Source organism: Chlamydotis macqueenii, chromosome 20 (assembly GCF_036417535.1).
Source record: "Chlamydotis macqueenii isolate bChlMac1 chromosome 20, bChlMac1.mat, whole genome shotgun sequence".
Lineage (NCBI taxonomy): Eukaryota > Metazoa > Chordata > Aves > Otidiformes > Otididae > Chlamydotis > Chlamydotis macqueenii.
The window spans coordinates 8,959,074-8,975,613 of record NC_141575.1 but is presented as its reverse complement, the minus strand read 5'-3'; the positions used below and the strand labels follow the sequence as shown (position 1 = coordinate 8,975,613).

At 48.2% G+C, this 16,540-nt stretch overlaps 1 protein-coding gene across 2 annotated transcripts in view; it reads left to right on the top strand.

The window, feature by feature from the left end:
• Positions 1-7,788, top strand: part of PAPPA (pappalysin 1) — a 181,167-nt gene extending 173,379 nt beyond the window's left edge. The window contains exons 22-23 of one of the 2 annotated variants that reach the window (XM_086763699.1): positions 6,293-6,399; positions 6,821-6,875. In XM_086763699.1, the coding sequence (XP_086619825.1) occupies positions 6,293-6,399; positions 6,821-6,875 (162 nt within the window). Of the gene's footprint in view, positions 1-6,292 lie in introns of both variants that reach the window. The other variant, XM_086763700.1, reaches the window with a different exon arrangement.
• Positions 7,789-16,540: the final 8,752 nt, after the last annotated feature.

Sequence of the window (16,540 nt, the reverse complement as noted above, 5' to 3'; positions counted from 1 at the left end):
CGGTATTTTGGAGAAATAGGTGCCTTCTCCCAGCTCTCTAACTGCGACACGGACCTGTCTTGGGGAATCTCAGATCTTGCTCTGTCAGCAGAATGTGGTTTTGAGGCAGTTCACGCAATTAGCAGTCTAAGTGACCACCCTGGTTGAGAAAATCCTGCTTATCCAGAACTGATGTTGCTGCCACGATGCTGCTCCCAACAACTTGAACGTCCCCAGCTGGGTGTGTTTGTCAGCTCTATAATTAGCTGGCGAGATACAATGAATGGTGGGTGAGCGCGGAGGAAGGAAGGATACAATGCGGAGTGTTGCTTCATGCCTCTGGAAGAGGCCGCGTGCTCCAAGCCTGCTGGTTCACCCAGGCGTGCGGGTGAGCTCGCTTCCCCATGAGCGGTTGGTCGCAGCCTCAGTGGCAAGCTGTTTGCCATGTGAGAAGGGTTTTTGGTCATGGTTGGTTGGGATGGGAGCTTATTTTGGGGCTCAGAGCTTAGTTTCATAATCGTTCAGGGAGGCTTTCCAGGCGGCGCTAAATTAAAAGCAGTGATGGTAGTAGCACATGTTGCCCATCCTGAGAGAACGTTCTTGGCTTTCAGGGACACGGGGCTTCCCACAACATACGGCGTTCCCAGGAGACATGCTAGTGGAGGGTGTTTGCTTTGCTATCCGACCTCACTTCATTAGCAAGTGTTAAAAAACCAACGAACAAACCTTCCCTGCTCCACCGCCAGCTATTTGGCCGCTGGGTGGTCTGGCTTCTATTAAATCTTTGGTGATTATTTAGACTAATTACATTCATGTTTGCACAATCAGTAGCACGAGGGCAGGAAGCGCAGCTGATTGCTGCGCAACTGAGCTCCGCGTGGTTTGGCAAGCGGGCTGCCTCGCTCCGCTCAGCGGGCAGGCGGGGATGCGGGGATCGGTGCGGGCAGGGCTTTCCCGGGGATCCCTGCTGGCGTTGGGCCATCCTGCTTCCACTGGTTCTGGTGAGGCTGCTCCCAGTTTATACTGGACAGAGAGAGGGGAGCATCTGTCGGGTTTAGTTGAGCTACGTCGTGTTACACCAGGCTTGCTGGCTTCGGTGGGGGAAAGCCCCGTTTATGGCAGGGCAGTTAACAAAAATTTAAGTCTTTAAGACTGTACGTGCTGCATGGAGAGGAGGTTTCCCGTGAGCTTCATCTTCGCCTTTCCCAGGCCCTCGGGAGCAGTGCCCCAGGTGTGAACCTGCATACCAGCCCCCGGAGTTAAAAGGGGGCTCACTCTTGTTCCGTTATCTCAAACCAGCCCTGCTGACCTAAATGCGGAAAACCTCTGAGAAGACCCTTACAGGATGCATTTTTGTCCCACAAGGGCCTTGTCAGGGAACAAAATACTCCCCCGCGTTTGAGCTGCGAGGGTCTTGGGAGGCGCGGGGCTGCGACACTCAGCACGGCCTGCCACGCTTATCTCGGCACGCCGTGCTGGCCCGCAGAGGCTCTGTCTGCAGCGGGGCATTCATATTTCCAGTTAGGCCTGTCTGGGAGATTTCGCAAACACTTCAGGACTGAAATCTAACAACAGGCTGTTTCCCAACACTTCGCAGCCCTCCTCCCCTCCTTCCCCCCGCTGCCTCCAACCCAGGCCCTTCCCCGGGCCGGATTCTGCCTGAGCTGGTGCTGCTGTGACCAGCCCCAAGTGCGCTGGATGGGAGGTACAGCCAGGTCGCCCTGATACGAGCCTGTGCGAGGGATGAGCTCCGACCGTTTGCAGAACTGTTTCCCATCCCTCGCTGTACCTGTCTGGGATTTCTCCTGTCAACATTCCCACCAGTTCCCTATGGACTGGTCTTTCTCAGGAGGGATCTGTCTCGAGATGTCACCAGCCTCTTTAGATAGGTGCTGTGTTCCGAGGGTTTGTGGCCTCTTGCTCATTTCATGACCTGGATCCCAGTGCTGCACTGGTCTGTCGTATCGTTGTCTTTGTTCCCACAGTTGGGAGTGTTATATCAAGGACAAATGCAGCCCTGTTTCCAAGAGGGAGCTTGGGTTTTATCCAAGGTCTCATTGCCCAGCGTGGGAGAGGATGCTTAGGCTCCGTACCTTTGTGGAGAATGGAAGTATGGGTTCATAAGCTGCGCAGCACGGGTGGTGGGTTGGTCGAGGTGGACGTGTCTCAGATCTCCTGTGCGTTACACCCCAGATGTCCATGCTAGCCTCCTGCCCAGCCCATAGGCCTATGCCTGCTTCAGTCTCACGTGCAATTTTTGGTGTGTCATGCCGTGCACACTCCTGGGGTGACAGATGTGATTTAGACTGTGTCTGTTTTCTCTTGAAGATAGATAGTCTGTGGTCCGGTGCAGTTCAGGTGTGACCCACATTCCCCCAAGTGCTCTCGATCCACACCATGGCTCTGTTCTGGATCATCTCTAGGAGATACATGTGTGTGTGTAGGGGGTACATGTAGGTGTGTGGAGCTGCCTTTTTCAGCTTATTTTAGTTAGTTTGAGGAGACAATATCCTGCACTGCTTCATCAAATGACTGAGACAGACTCTAAGTTTCATTTTCACCTTCTTCTCCCTGCCCTCCTAGATCTGTTAGCCAGGTTTTCTACAAGGGGAGACAGATGTAGAGTGAACACAGGACTGAGAGGGTGAAAGGAAGAAGAGCTGATTCTTCAATATCGGCTTTACAACGGGTATATCTGGAAATTTCAGTGCAGGTCATATAATCTGTTAACGAGCTGGGCTTTCGTAGACCTATTTAAAAAGAAAAGAAGCAGTTAATGTGTATGAGTATGTGTATCTGGGCCTCACACCTCAGAAAAAGGTTCAGCATTTATTATTTCTAGCACATCCAGTGGCTTTATTCACGGCTCTGTACTCCAGAGGGCTGTCACTGTATGAGCCCAAGGAAAAAGACAGTCCTTCTTCTAAGGGGTGTTACGGTTTCCCTGAGTTGGGTACCTGTGGCAGTCCTAGTAGATGCTATGTGTGGGTTTGATTCCCTGAATACCTCTGGAAATCAGGTCCTTGGGGAAAATGTGTGTGTGTTGTTTAAAGTGGAAACCTTGTATTACTGCTAAGCGTTTGGAGAATTTTGTCTTGTCTAGCGTGACTGTGAATGTGCTCCTTACCCATAGAAATCTCTGCCTTTTTCACATAATAGAAAACTGATCTCTAGAGCTCACTGCCGTAAGACAAAACAATTCATCTGTCTGGACAATAGCACTGTAAAAGTCCAATTGCATTAAAAAACTCCGTGAGGGGCGTAAAGTGAATGAGGCTAATCTGATCAGGAAGAACCCCTCTTACACTCAGGCTACCCGCTGCTGTGACTGCTGCTGAGCCATGAAACTGCCTGGTTTTGGGGCCACGGCTCTGCCCCAGAGAGAAAGGTTCTGCACTTCTGTCTATGACCGCTACTAGGAGACCAAAGGGTTTCTAGAGGACAACACAGAGCAAGATGTGTTTGTAGTGGCTCCCTCTCCCCAGAAATTGGCTGTAATGTAGTAGCGATCTAGTCTCTTACACGCACGTTTGTTCAGGTTGCTCCAGTGCTGAGCATGTGCTTATGGTGACCTGTAAGAAAGCAAAGGGGAAAACGAGGGGCACATAAGGAGAAATAGGAGGAGAGGGAATGAATAAGGTAGGTCACTTCAAGGCAACATCAAACTCGTGCCAGTCTGGGTTTCTACAGCCACGTTTTCAGCACAGTCCGCAGAGCAGGTTAGGGGAACATGAGCTGGTACTTTGGAAACACAGTCATGCAGGGCTTCCACTCTGGGGTCTGATGTTCCCACCACTGAAATGGTGGCGTTTCTGGGGTCTCCACGCCTGCAACACATTTTGCTGTGCCAGCAGCAGAGACAATGTGTAGTAGGATGTCACAGCTAATTCAGCTGCTTGACTAAAATGCCCGAGTTGGGTGTGTGGTTGTCCTGTGTTCAATGCAAATTGTGTCTCCACCTTCTCTGTGAGCCTGTCTCTCTCCTCTGAATGCAGGGGCCGCTTAATCGCCTTTGTTAGGTTGTTACAGACAAATGCAGTGGATCCAGGCCAGGGAGAGGAAAAAGCTTGATCAAGACAAATGAAGGAATCAGGTTCCCAGGTCTCGCCTCCAACCAGTAGCTTTGTTGTACAACAGGGAGGATTTTTTAAGTCAAAATCTTTGCCAAATCCAGATTGAACAGAATGATTCGGGATAAAAAATAAAAATAGAGGAAAACTCCAGACATATTTAGATGGTTCTGTTGAGCATTTTCTAAGTGAAATAAGGTTTTATTTCAAGAAATAACTTTTGCTCTGAAATAGTCTTTTTTATTTGTATGTCTTGGAGGGAAAGGTCAAACCTGAGCTGTAGCAGATAATCCAAACCAAAATGTTTCCTTCTACATTGAACAGAAAAAGTCAATTTTTTCATGCCTCTTTTCTCTTTTCCTTTCCAGTATTTTAATTCAGTCATTAAACAATCCCTCCTCAGCCTCCTCCCCAAGCCCCATTGTTTGCAGACGCCTGTTTTCCTATCTAAGAATATTCATAACGCTGTGATATGAGACAGTCCTGCTCTGGCTGGCTTCTGTCGGATGAAGTGACCCTTAAGCTCCTATTGTTTTCTGCAGTTTATGAACTTCTCTGGTTTCCAATTATTTGAATTCATTTGCTTTTAACTTTTTGGACTATCTTTTCTTTTTGCAGCCTCCACATTTGCACAATTGTAGATTCAGATTATTCACCGGTTGGTTATTTAGCTCGTAAGTCACCAAGGCCATGGCTTGATGAAGAGTCATCACCTGACCTGAAGGGTCAGGTCTTCTGGGAATGAAGTCAAAAGCAAGGGGAGGAGGTTCTCTAAACTCTGGTTTGGTGATGAGCATTGGCTATTTAGTGTCTCTGCCAGCACGTCCCTGCCCTAGGCTCCCCAGTTGTGAAATAAAGATCCACACCTCTCCGTCCCGTTCTTGTGTGCGTCAGGAGAAAGGCATGCTAGAGATAGACATGCAGGGACACGTGTGGAAGTTCTAGGTGGAAATGACAGCTATGTGTTCACACACACTGCTTGGTCCGCATTCCTAGATGTGCTGTTGATGATACATGGGGAACAGGCAGAGCCAGGCTTCATAGCCTGGAGAGAAGTGTTTATGAAAGAGAAAGCAAACATGTGGCAGCAAAGCCAGGGGAAGCAGACGGAACACGCGCGTGCAGCCCTCACCAGGAAGGTTTGAATAGGTTGTGGCACTGGCTTGGAAGGAGCGTAAAGGAGGGGAATGAGGTCATTTGCTCAGTCTGTGCAGATGGTAGAAATTCTTGGGAATTCACTTCAGGGCAAGCGAGACACTGTTCCACACCACCCCCTTTTCTTTATGTAAATACCGTGATGCAATAGGCCAAAATCAACTTCCGCTAGCCAGGCACTGCAGGCTATTGTTTCAGCTCCTTCCCACACTTCTCCAGAGAGATTGTGGACAGATGACAGATCATGCATGTAGCAGTTTCTTACTTGCATTCCTTTGCTGTTCCTCAGTGCCCGTTAGCTGCCTCTCTTGACCTTAAACACAAAAGATATTTAGAGAAGTGTCTCTGCTGGCTTACAGCTTCCCTGATCTGCTAGGTTTGGTTCAGTTCCTGCCCTGAGGAACTGAAACCAAGAACATTCATAATTGAGTGCACACATAGACTTAGGCATGGCAGCAGCACCCAAGCCACAGGGCCCTACTGCAACCTGGTACCCTACAGAGGGGTGATAATGGCCCAGGAGGAGGGTTCACCAAAACCCCCAAGCTGGAGGTGGGTGCTACGGGAAGACTGGAGTTGGGCCCTACTGGACCCAGTTGTGTTTGCTGATCATTTGAGTTTGAGTTGGGTCATGTGAGATGAGGGCTTTGCAGCTTTGCTGTCATTTAGTGTTTGTAGCCTTTGAGGTAAGGATAGCTTTTCAGAAGAGGGTGGCAGTGTAACATGATCCAAGCATTGTGGTACCCCAAAAAGCCCCAGAATTACCTGAGAAGCACGCGTTGCCCCAGCCAGCTGTGTTCATGTGCCCCGTGTGAACTGTTAAGGGAGTATGCGCTGACTGGTAACTGCATGAGTTGAACAAATTATTCTTTATACTTTTCAGAGCCTCCCTTATGGACAGGAAGCTCACCTGAGGCCTCAGTGCACCACCAGCTCAGCACTAAATTAAATCATTGAAAAAAAAATAACACAGCTGAAGGCTGCAGCTGATCTCTGAATATATCACTCCAGAGGTCCCGTTTGTTCTCCAGGGTGCTGTAAGTGTGTACCCTACTTCATGTCTTTGTGTCTTTGGTTTCCTTCCCCAGGTTACTCCCTTCCCTATGTCCTGTGACCTACAAGGAGAGTGTGCTTGCCGGGACCCCAACGCCCAAGAGCACAATCAGAAAGACCTCCGCGGCTTCAGTCTTGGATAATGTCGAGCGACATGGAATGGAGGACCACACTGCTCAAGGCAGGCTAGGAGAGACACCACATCCCTTTTGGTATCGTTTTTAACATTTAGCTGCTCAACTGGATGGCATTTCTGCACCAGGGACCCTTAGAATTCAACCAGTCTGCCTTTAATTTTTGTCCAAGGAGAACTCAAAGTAGGGGTTTATGTATTAACTATATCTTAAATAATGATGACAAGAAACAACCAACCAAGAGTCAAGTCGAGAAGACTTTCCTGTATCAAAACAGCATGTTATGCCCACCTAATTTGAACAATTCATATCTAGATTCAAGGCGAGAAACAAGCTATTTATGTACACATATTTATAGAAATAAGTAGAGAAAGAGAGAAAGAGTGAGAGATTATGATCAACGCAAAATCATGTTCCCCTCTCCAGCACTCACAACTCAGACTGCTCGTGGAAGAGGCTGTGCTCTTGGAGGACTCCAAGCTGAGCCTTTTCTGATGCTGAATGCCAAGGTATCGCATGCTCGGGGCACTGAGATTGGGGTGGGATCTCCACAGGGCTGTGACTTGCCAGACGCCCAGCCAGCTCAAGACGTGGAATGCATCTACTCCTCACAGGAACGCCAGTTCCAGCCAGGGAGCTCAGCAGACTGCAGTGGCCTTTCTGTACAGCTCCTCCTTCTCCCCCTGCCCTCAAAAAGCCAACAAAAAGTCCCCTTGAAGCCTGCCTGGAAGCTGCAGGGCTGCTGGGACATTTCGGTGTGGAGGTGGGCAGGTGGTCCCATGGTGGAGTCAGGGAGTGGGGAGTCTAAGGACTGGCATTGAGGAACATAGATGATTGCTTCTGAGGAGCAGAGAGGGTAACTCGCCTCCGCACTTGTCGTTTGAGCATGTCTGCTGCTGCTACTCCTGCTGCTATGTCCCATACAACTCGTTTCCTTACTGTGTCAGGACAGGGTGAAAACAACCCCACGCAACCAAACAGTCTGCCTTAACGCTTACCTACAACCTGCCTTTCAAACCCTCTGGTCTCTTCCTCAGCATTGGGGCAAGAAAACAGGACACCAGCCAGCCGAAGGAATCTGCTTTCTGGTCTTCACCTACCCAAGTGGTTCTCTAGACCTCCTCCACCCTCCTCCTACAGTGGTATACAACCACTTCACGCTCCTGTTTTCTCAGGAGAAGGGAAGAGGAGGAGGAGGCACATGCTATGGGGAAAGGACCACAGAAGACAGTATTAGAATTTTGGCCATATTTGTCAGTATTAAGCTGCCAGGCCAGTGGGTTGGACACCTTTGATAGACCAGGAGCTTAGCTGCTTGTAATCTTCCAGAAGGAAGGGCATTAGCTGCAGCAGACCTTGTACTTCCCTGTTGTAGAGTTCCATCCTCCGGTTTCAACCCAGGGGGTCACATGTTGTGCCAAACCCTTGGGGACTCATTTCACCGTAGGGTTCATCATGTTGAGTCACTGAGGTGCCCAGTGCATCTAGTGCTGCTGCTACAACCCATCCCATGTAGATCTCAGTGCAGCTTGGGCTTGTCTCCTGCTGCTTCAGGCTCCTGCTAGGAAGAACACACATCCAAAAGAGTGTCCTTCCAAGTGCTACATGTGTCTGTTCCTTGGGACTCTCCTGACTTGTACAATCTACTGTATAAAGAAAGCTTGGAAAGACTCTTTCCTACTCTTGCTTGATTGAACATTTAGGCACTGGAGCAAGGCAGAAGGGTAAGGGGGTGTCATTTAGCTCATGGAGATGGATGTAAAAATGGGTAGGAGAACTAGAGATGGAAAACTGACAGAGTTGTAGGTGCTAGGAACCAGTCTCTTGTCACCCGTTGTTGGGGTTGTTTCTGTCAGAATGAACCAGAGATGAATCTCAAGAACTAAAATTTAGAGGACTGGAGAGATGATTGTCATAAGAAGGTGAGAAGCTCTCTGTTGTGAAGCTCCTACTTATTCCCGGAGAAGGCCTGGCCATGGGAGCTGTGCAGATGGCTCTGCCCCCACCATATGGGGGGATACAGGAAAGGGAGGCACGGTAGGATCAGGGCTCCTTCTGTGGAGTTAGGCTGAATGTCCTCCAATGTAGAGAATATTGGCAAAAACTGGGCCTAGGGAAAATTTCCACTTTTGCCCCTTGCCATGTAATTAACAGTGGAAGTAAATAATTGTGAAGAGGTTGCTTCCTTTGTCCTCCCCTTTCATGTTGTCCATTCGTTCATGTGCTATCCAGCCCATCAGAAGAGCTCACAATCTAAAAAGTCTTTCAGACTGCCAATACATCATGTTCCCAATGCCTGAGACATCTTGGCATGATCTCCCCCCTCCACCCCACCTGGGTTTCCCCCTAGCAGGGAGCCCCAGATCAGGTCCTGCATGCAGTTTGCGAAATCCTCTTCTCAGTTATGCCGCTCAGCATGGAGGACATTTTTCCATCTGCTTTTCCCACCTAGGATATTGCCCAGGAGAGACAGCTCTGTATAAGCATTATTGCCACTTGCTGCTCTGGGCCAGCTTCTGCTCGCTAAGTTGAGTCCTTCTCAGCTTAAGGGAGGTGGCGGCCTCTTGCCAAGCACAGCCTCACACCTCAGCTTCACTCCTGCAGTCCCGGAGTGACCCATCTCCCTTTCCCATGGGCAGGCTTTCCATGCTGCTATTTGACTTTTTTTTCCCAACTGCTGTGTTGACACTGTCCATCTTCTCCAACGGGGCTGACAGAACCAGGAGCAGAAGTTCTGCTCTGAGTCATGTTAAATCCAATATTGGTTTGTTTTTTTTTTTCTCTGTTGGGAAAAGATTGCATTGAGGCAAAGCTTTGCCCTCCGCGTTTCAGGTGCTGTACCATGCTCCCAGGGGTGCAGAGAGGGAAGCTGTGGGTCATGGACACCTGCCCACCTCTTGTCTCCTGTGCCTCCACCCTGGGGCAATGCCAGCTGGATGGCCTTGCATCATCTACCACTGTAAGGGCCTTGAATGCCCAGTGGAGTCCCTAGGAAAAACCCTCCATGACGGTGATGGTCATTGGGTGGGAGGTGAGAGGGACATTACCCACCACCTCTGCCCACCAAGCCAACGGTGCAGGACAACATCAAACAAGAAGCTTGGGGGAACAGGAGAGGATGCCCATGCTGATGAAATTTAGCTGCTCATAAAGTCCAGGTCATGTTAGTGCCAAGATCTTCTCTGTCACAGATAGTGAGCCAAGGCTTGCACCCTGCCTGGGGCCACCAGCCAGCCTGGCTGTGGGTGGTGTCCATGGCTGGTGGGAGGGAAAGTTGGAGCAGAAAGCGGTGAATGGTGCATGGTGGGGTGGGAAACTCCTATCAGCTGCTACCCCTCTCCCTCCCCACCCTCTCGCAGACGGGCTGAGCTGGTGTCCTCCTGCTTTTCTTGCATCTTCCGCTGTCCCCTCCCAGGCTGAGAAAGGAGGATGGCACCAGAGGACTCTTGGAGTCGGGTTCCAGCTACCTCCCTTCCGGTTTCGATTTCACTTGGTTGTAACTGTCGGTTTGTTCTGGGTTTTACCTGTGTTTAAGGAAAAAAAAAAAGAAAAAAAAAAAAGGAAAAAAAAAAAGAGAGAAAAAAAGAAAACCGAATAGCCAACAAAAGTTTCTTGCTGCAACTGATTCAAGTAGGGGGGAAAAAATAGCAAGTGAGGCTTTACAGAGAGGAAGAAAAGAAAAAACACTCGCAAAAAAAAAGAAGAAAAGAAAACCCGCGTAATCCAAATCCGAGAAGAGCAAAGCCTATTTTTGTGTATTTGAAAGGAAAACACGGATTCTGCCAGCTGAGTGGAGCGCTAGATCCTGAAGTGTAGGTTTCCGTAGGAGTACCGTGAGGTTTTATAACATTGTCTGGTTTTGTTTTCCTTGTGTGTTGTGAGAAGTCCAGGAAATAAGGCTAAGGTATTTTTTCCCCTGGAATATTGTTGTTTGTGGGGGGAGGGGGGCGGAGTTTATAATTTTTTTTTTCCAGATTATTTTTTTAACTGTGTATTTGTGCTTATTTTTACGTTATCCAACTGTACATACACATTTAACCAGTATTTCACTGTGCTCTAATTACTGCACTTGGAAGCGCTGCACAGTCCGAATCCTGAAGAGCTGCGAGAGTCTGGGAGTCAGGGGGGAAGGAGAAAGCTGCTATGCGAGCAGACAGGTGATTCCCGTCAGCGGGAAGTGGGGTGCCGATGGCCCCTTCCCGCGCTCCGGCCCATCGTTTCTTTTCGAGGCCAAGCTAGAAGACAGGAGGGGATGGGGTTAAATCAGCCCAGGCTGGGATGCTCAAAGGGATTTCAGAGCTGGCGATTTGGCCTTTGAACTTTTTTGGATGCTGTGGAAATTCCCAGCCTTTCGGCAGTGTCTTGCCTTCCCCTGCCCAATACCTGGATGCCCCAGTGAGTTAATGGGCATGTTCATAGCACTGGGAGAGGACCGTATGCCCGGCTCTTGGTGTCTTCATGGTTGTGGGCCCCATTTTGGTCTCAGTGGTGCAACTGAGCTGATTTGCTTTGCATGTCTTCCACGTCATCCCGTCCTCTGGGGAAAGCCATGTCCCTGAGGGAGATGTGGAAGCACCTCTGCCCCCAGCTGACCTCGTGTATGTTTTGTGCGCTGGAGCCCCGGGGAGAGTCCCCTTTCCAGTGGAGGACCTTTACCACTGAATTCAGTGGGAGCATAACCAAGACTTCAGCAGGAGCAGGTCCAGGTGGCCCAAGATGTATTTCCTTGGAGCTACGGTCAATTTGGGCTATAGGGGCTTGGTGTTGGGCTGCTCCTGCCACCTGGGGAACCGGTGTTGAAAACCCTCGGTGGTTTTAGCAGGAGCAAAGTGGGGCTTAACATCTGGGTTCTGTCTTAGCTTGGCAAACTGAATTTTCCCATTTTCGCCTGATCTACACATCCAAGACTCGTTAAGAATAGTAATCGCTTCCTCTGAGGCCAGAAACGAGAGCTTGGGTTGGCTTCACGTGTCAGATGAGGAGTCTTGGTGCTACTTGTTGGGGGTGTTAGTCCTGTTAGGTGGAGATGTGGAGCTAATGAGTCCAGGTTGTCTTTGGTTCCCATTCTGGTTTGGTCTTTTGCTTTTTCATTCATTTGGTGAGGCCACAATTCAGCCACCAGTTTCCGTCTTCTGAGTGCAAAGAACCAGGGCTTTAACGAAACATTTCACCAGCAATTAAAGAGGGAATCGGAACCGTTGCGGAGTTTGCATTGTACGGCCTCTGTAATTACTTACCTGTCTGCAGATGGTAGGCTGAATTTTGCTCCCATCAAGTCAACAGGGGTTTTTGTTGTTGTTGTTGACTTCACTGGGAGCAGGATTGAGCCAAACTATATATAAAAATATATATAAATATATATATATGATATATATATAATATTATATGTGTAATATTATATATATATATCAGTGTAATATTTACAAATAAAACTGTGATCTCGTCTAGAGAAAAATGTATTCATATTACCAACTGCTCTTCCATATTTATGTATCATATTGTATCTTTTTATTATTGTTATAATTATTATGATTATTATGGTTATTATTATTATTATTATGGAATCTTTCTTGGCACCTTTTGGAAGCCACGTCAACCAATACTCCAAGGAAGTGCTGAGGATCTATTTTCACAAGAATTCTACTGGTCTACTGTATAAAAGAGAAAAGAAAAAAAAAAAAAAAGAAAAGAAACAAGCAAAATACAGTTCAACCCTTAATTCTGTACCTCACGCCTGTACGTTTGCTGCTCCGATTTTGGGTTTTATTTTGCGTTCGTTTGTTTTTAACGGATCTAATTTAAGTCTCCAAGCAATATATAAAGATGTAAATAGTAAAGCTTATTTATTAAGATTGTCATCTTTTTTAATTTATATTTACACAATTGTTCATCTAATTTATTTTTTTTCAATACAGTTTTTAACAGTTGTCCTTTTTTTGGTTCATGAGGTTTTTTAAATCATTTTCACAGAATTTCTTTATACAGGTTTTCCTCTTTCTTTGAATAAACAACAGCTTCCTCTGGTCTTTCAAAAACAGGTCATGTTTCACTCAAAAAAAAAGTTATGTCAGATTCATCAGAAATATTTTGCCATTGTTGATTCCTATACCCTAAAGTTCTATATTATATAAATATATAATACCTTGTATGCTTAAATATTTAACTGTGTGATTTTGTATATATCTTCATACACATGCTCACACATATATGAGGGTAATGTCCCCAGATGTTGGGAGAACAGAGAATCAGAAACACAAATATAAGCTTGTATTAAAGAGTTCTGAACTGGACCGCTTGCTCTTGCCACGTCTCCTTTGCTTTCGGTCGAGCTGGCCCCGAGCACTGCCGGGTACCCTGGGGCAGGGGGGTGGCGAGTGTGGCTGTGGGGTCCCACATCTGGCTGCACAGCTGCACAGGCCACCCTGAGCTCCCGCTGAGCTCCAGAGCTTCAGTTTTGGGCAGGGGTTTTGAAAATTGCGGTGTTTTGACAGAGCACTGATGTGAGAGGGCTGTGGGGTGGAGGGAGGCAGTGCCCAGCTGGAGCCCGTTTCATCTCCAGTGGTTTGGTTCTGTCAAAGTGTTTCAGCTCCTGCTTCCCTTGGGGCAGCCTGGTGCTCAGGTTTTGGTGTGAGAGGTGCTTGAAAATGTGAAGGTTGGATGCTTCTAATTTTAAAAAGATTTTTCTAAAGTTGTCCATGATCTCTGCTCATGCTCTCCATCATGGTCATGCAGAAAATGAGTCCCAGCAGGAATTTGCCTTGACTCAGGGGTATTACCTGGGAGGGAAGGAAGGCTGAAAGCTATGTGCAGCCACGGAGCTGAACATGCCAATGCACAAAGCCTTTGGATGCACAAGAAAACATACAGTTGAAGATAAGGCGGTCTCCGGTGGTCAAGAGATAGCTGGGCTTGCAGTCCCCCCACGCCTTGTAAGGTATGCACAGCGAGCTCGCGCACGGCTGGTGGTGAAGAAGCCCCATCCCTAGAGTACACACATGGTGTTACAGCCTGTCCTGTCCCAACCCCGGCTCAGAGCTGGCCCACCTGCAATGAAGATGATGTCTTGGAGAACAAGGCTCTGCAATCCTTTAACATCATTTTGGTCGGTGCAGTGATGGACACGTCCCAGTTGGACACCCACAAACACGCACATGTCCAAAAGAAAAGGGGTGGACTCAAACCACAGCATTGTGCTTGCTAATGTGTGAAATAACCTGAATGGAATCAAGAAACTTTTGGTCCTTCATTACCAAAAGTGTGGCTTTTTGTCCCCATGGCAGGTGTTTGTGTACAGGGAGGCAGGCTGGAGGAGCTGCAGCAGCCAAGGCTCAGCCCTACACAGCGCGTGCAGCCCACCTGCCCCCAGCCAGGGCAGCTTCCCCGTGCAATTAAGTTGACGATCATCAATGGCAAAGGCCTTTGGTCCCTGTTCTGACCCACCAACTTTGCAGATTTTTTCCTCCTTTTTGTCCTGGCTGTGCTGGTCCTGCCATGCTGGCCCCACACCGTTGCTGCTGCAGTGGGGACCCCCGCAACCCACGGCAGGGCCAGGGCCATGGGCAGGACCCAGCCTGCCGCCCCCTCAGACCAGGCAAGGAAAGGGACTTTCTGCCGCCGTACTGAGAAATCTGTATTGATCCAGCTTCCAAACGTGAATTGATTCAGCAGCATCGACGTCTCCAAGCACTGAAGATGCGCAGGCAGTCAGGATAGGTGCCATTTAGCCCTGACAGTTATTGACCCCTGAGCCTAAAGAGAGCAATTTTTAACCCAGTTAACTCCCAAACTCATTAATGATTTAACTCCCCAGGAAAGCCCTGATAAGACACGGGGGCTGGGAGCATGGGTAGAGGACAAGGAGCGGGTGCACGGGGGCCAGACTGTGAAATACCAGCTCAGCATCTGCTTCAGCTGGGCTGTAACGGCAGGCAGCTCCATTTGCCGGCCTGATGTAGTTACGGTACTGGCTGGCACCACCTTGACCCCCTTTAAAAAGTGTGGCAGTAATACTTTAGGGCGTAAATATCCCATGGATTAACCAGTAAATTAATTCCGCACCACAGAATCCATGGGACGTTGCGGACAATAGAGTGAAGGATGAGGAGAAATTATTATTTTTTTTTTAATACTGGCATAAGTGAGTCATTAAAAATAAATGTTTTGCATTTTAACTGTCAAAATCCTCTGCAATATATTGAGCAGGGGGAGAGAGAGAGATAGAAAGAGCACGACCGAGAGTGCATCACGCTTTCTATACCATCCTCGTCTATGGCCCGTGCATTATTAACGGGGTATCAGCGCGTCACAGCCAGCCCTATCAATCCAATATCGTGTAGATAAAAAGGCCCATAAACAGCGTATTAAATCGGCTGTGTCTATAGCAACATGCAAATCAATTGGCTGTGTGTTGAACGATCTATTAAGCATTATCCAGTTGGAGCATCCCATAAATCCAGCAACCAGCGGGCAGCTCGCTCCTGCTGCGCTGTGGTCAGCGCTGGTCCTCCTGCGTGTGCACAACCACCCGAGCGTGATCAATCGAAGTGCACAGCCAAAACAACAGTTTCTGTGTCCAGTTTACGTGTCTGTCTGGAAATCAATCGCTAAAGAGAGGGAGAGGAGAGAAAAAAAAAAAAAAAAAAAAATCAATACCTACATTGAGCAAGGCCTGAAGCCGCTGCCTGGCGACATGACAACAGGGCTGGTGGCCACCAGCAGATGTTAAATCTGGCTGAGACCTATCAAGGCAGGCTGCTTTAACATCTCAGCCCCATGGCAGTACTGCCGGTCACCTTGCTGTGCGGCGACCAGCCCAGGGAGTCTCACAGCACAGTCAAAGTCACCCAGACTGGGCCACCAGCCTCTCCAAGAGCCCCACGTGCTGGAGCGACGGCGAGGCGCTTGAGACACCAGATGTGGTTCCTGTTGGCTGCATTAAATCAAAAGGAGCTGACTGCAGTAATTATATATGAAAGCTGGGGAAATTGCTCTGAATTCATACAGCAAAGTCCTCTCCCAGCTGAAAGCCACAGCTTCTCAAACAAGTATGGCATTGGTAATTGTGGTAATGGGAAAATGAAGCTGTTAGCAACTTTGAACAATTTGGACAGAAAGACAGAGAGGCTTAAAACAAAACCTTCTGTAGAAAGACTGGGATATAAAGGAAACTGCTCACAAGTATAGGACAAAACTTGTCTCCACGTAAGCAAGGGCATCTGAAGCTCAAATGAACGTCCAGGGGCGTACACTGGCAGATGTGTGCCCGTGTGCTTGCTTGCTTACACACAGACACACACTCAAACACTTTGTCTCTTCTAGCATTATATTTTCCTGGGCTTTTCCATCTCATTGCCTCAATTTTTGAATTTCTAAGGCACACACCTGGGATGGGGAGAAAAGCCAGCAGTTCCTAGGCCAGAAGTTGGTGCTCATTAACCACCACACCACGCTGGCCCCACGTTTTCCCTCTGCCCTGAATCGGAACAACAGCCACCTACATCATCCGCGTCAACAACTGGCCTAAGCGCTCTGACAAAATGCAGCCAAAGGGCCAGGGTCTTAAATATTTTTTAAGTACAAGTGAGGCAATACTGTCTCAAAATAGTAGTTCTCGAGAATCTTTTGGCTGATTTCTCTAAGGCTGGGGGAGGATCACCAGCTTTCAGGAAATTAGTATTTTTTCTGCAGATAGGAAGTTGTTCACAACTTTTTGATCACTTGACTTATGACGAATGTCCAAACAGCAACATGGTCACTTCTAGCCACACCCCAGCCCTGCTCTTAATATGTCACCTGCCAGTTCACGCGTTTATAAATCCTCACTCATATAGGTTTCTAAAGAAGCCTGCGAGCCCCGTATCTAAGCTCGCTGCTGCTCCCCTTTGTCATCATCCAGCCCACAGGGATGAACTGATGTATGCTTCAGGTTCATTGGCATTTTTGATTAACGAGTTGAAATACGGGGATGGTTCCAGCTGAAATTCAAAGGCCAGGTCTGTCGCTGAGCACTTACCTTGTAGCACAGATATGCTCAAAATACGTAGGTTCTTTTCAAAATGTCACCTCAGTAACGTGGTCTTTCCCGAACCCTGGTGCGCTGTGTTTCCACTTTACCAATACTGCAATGCTCAAACTGTCCACCCAAGCATT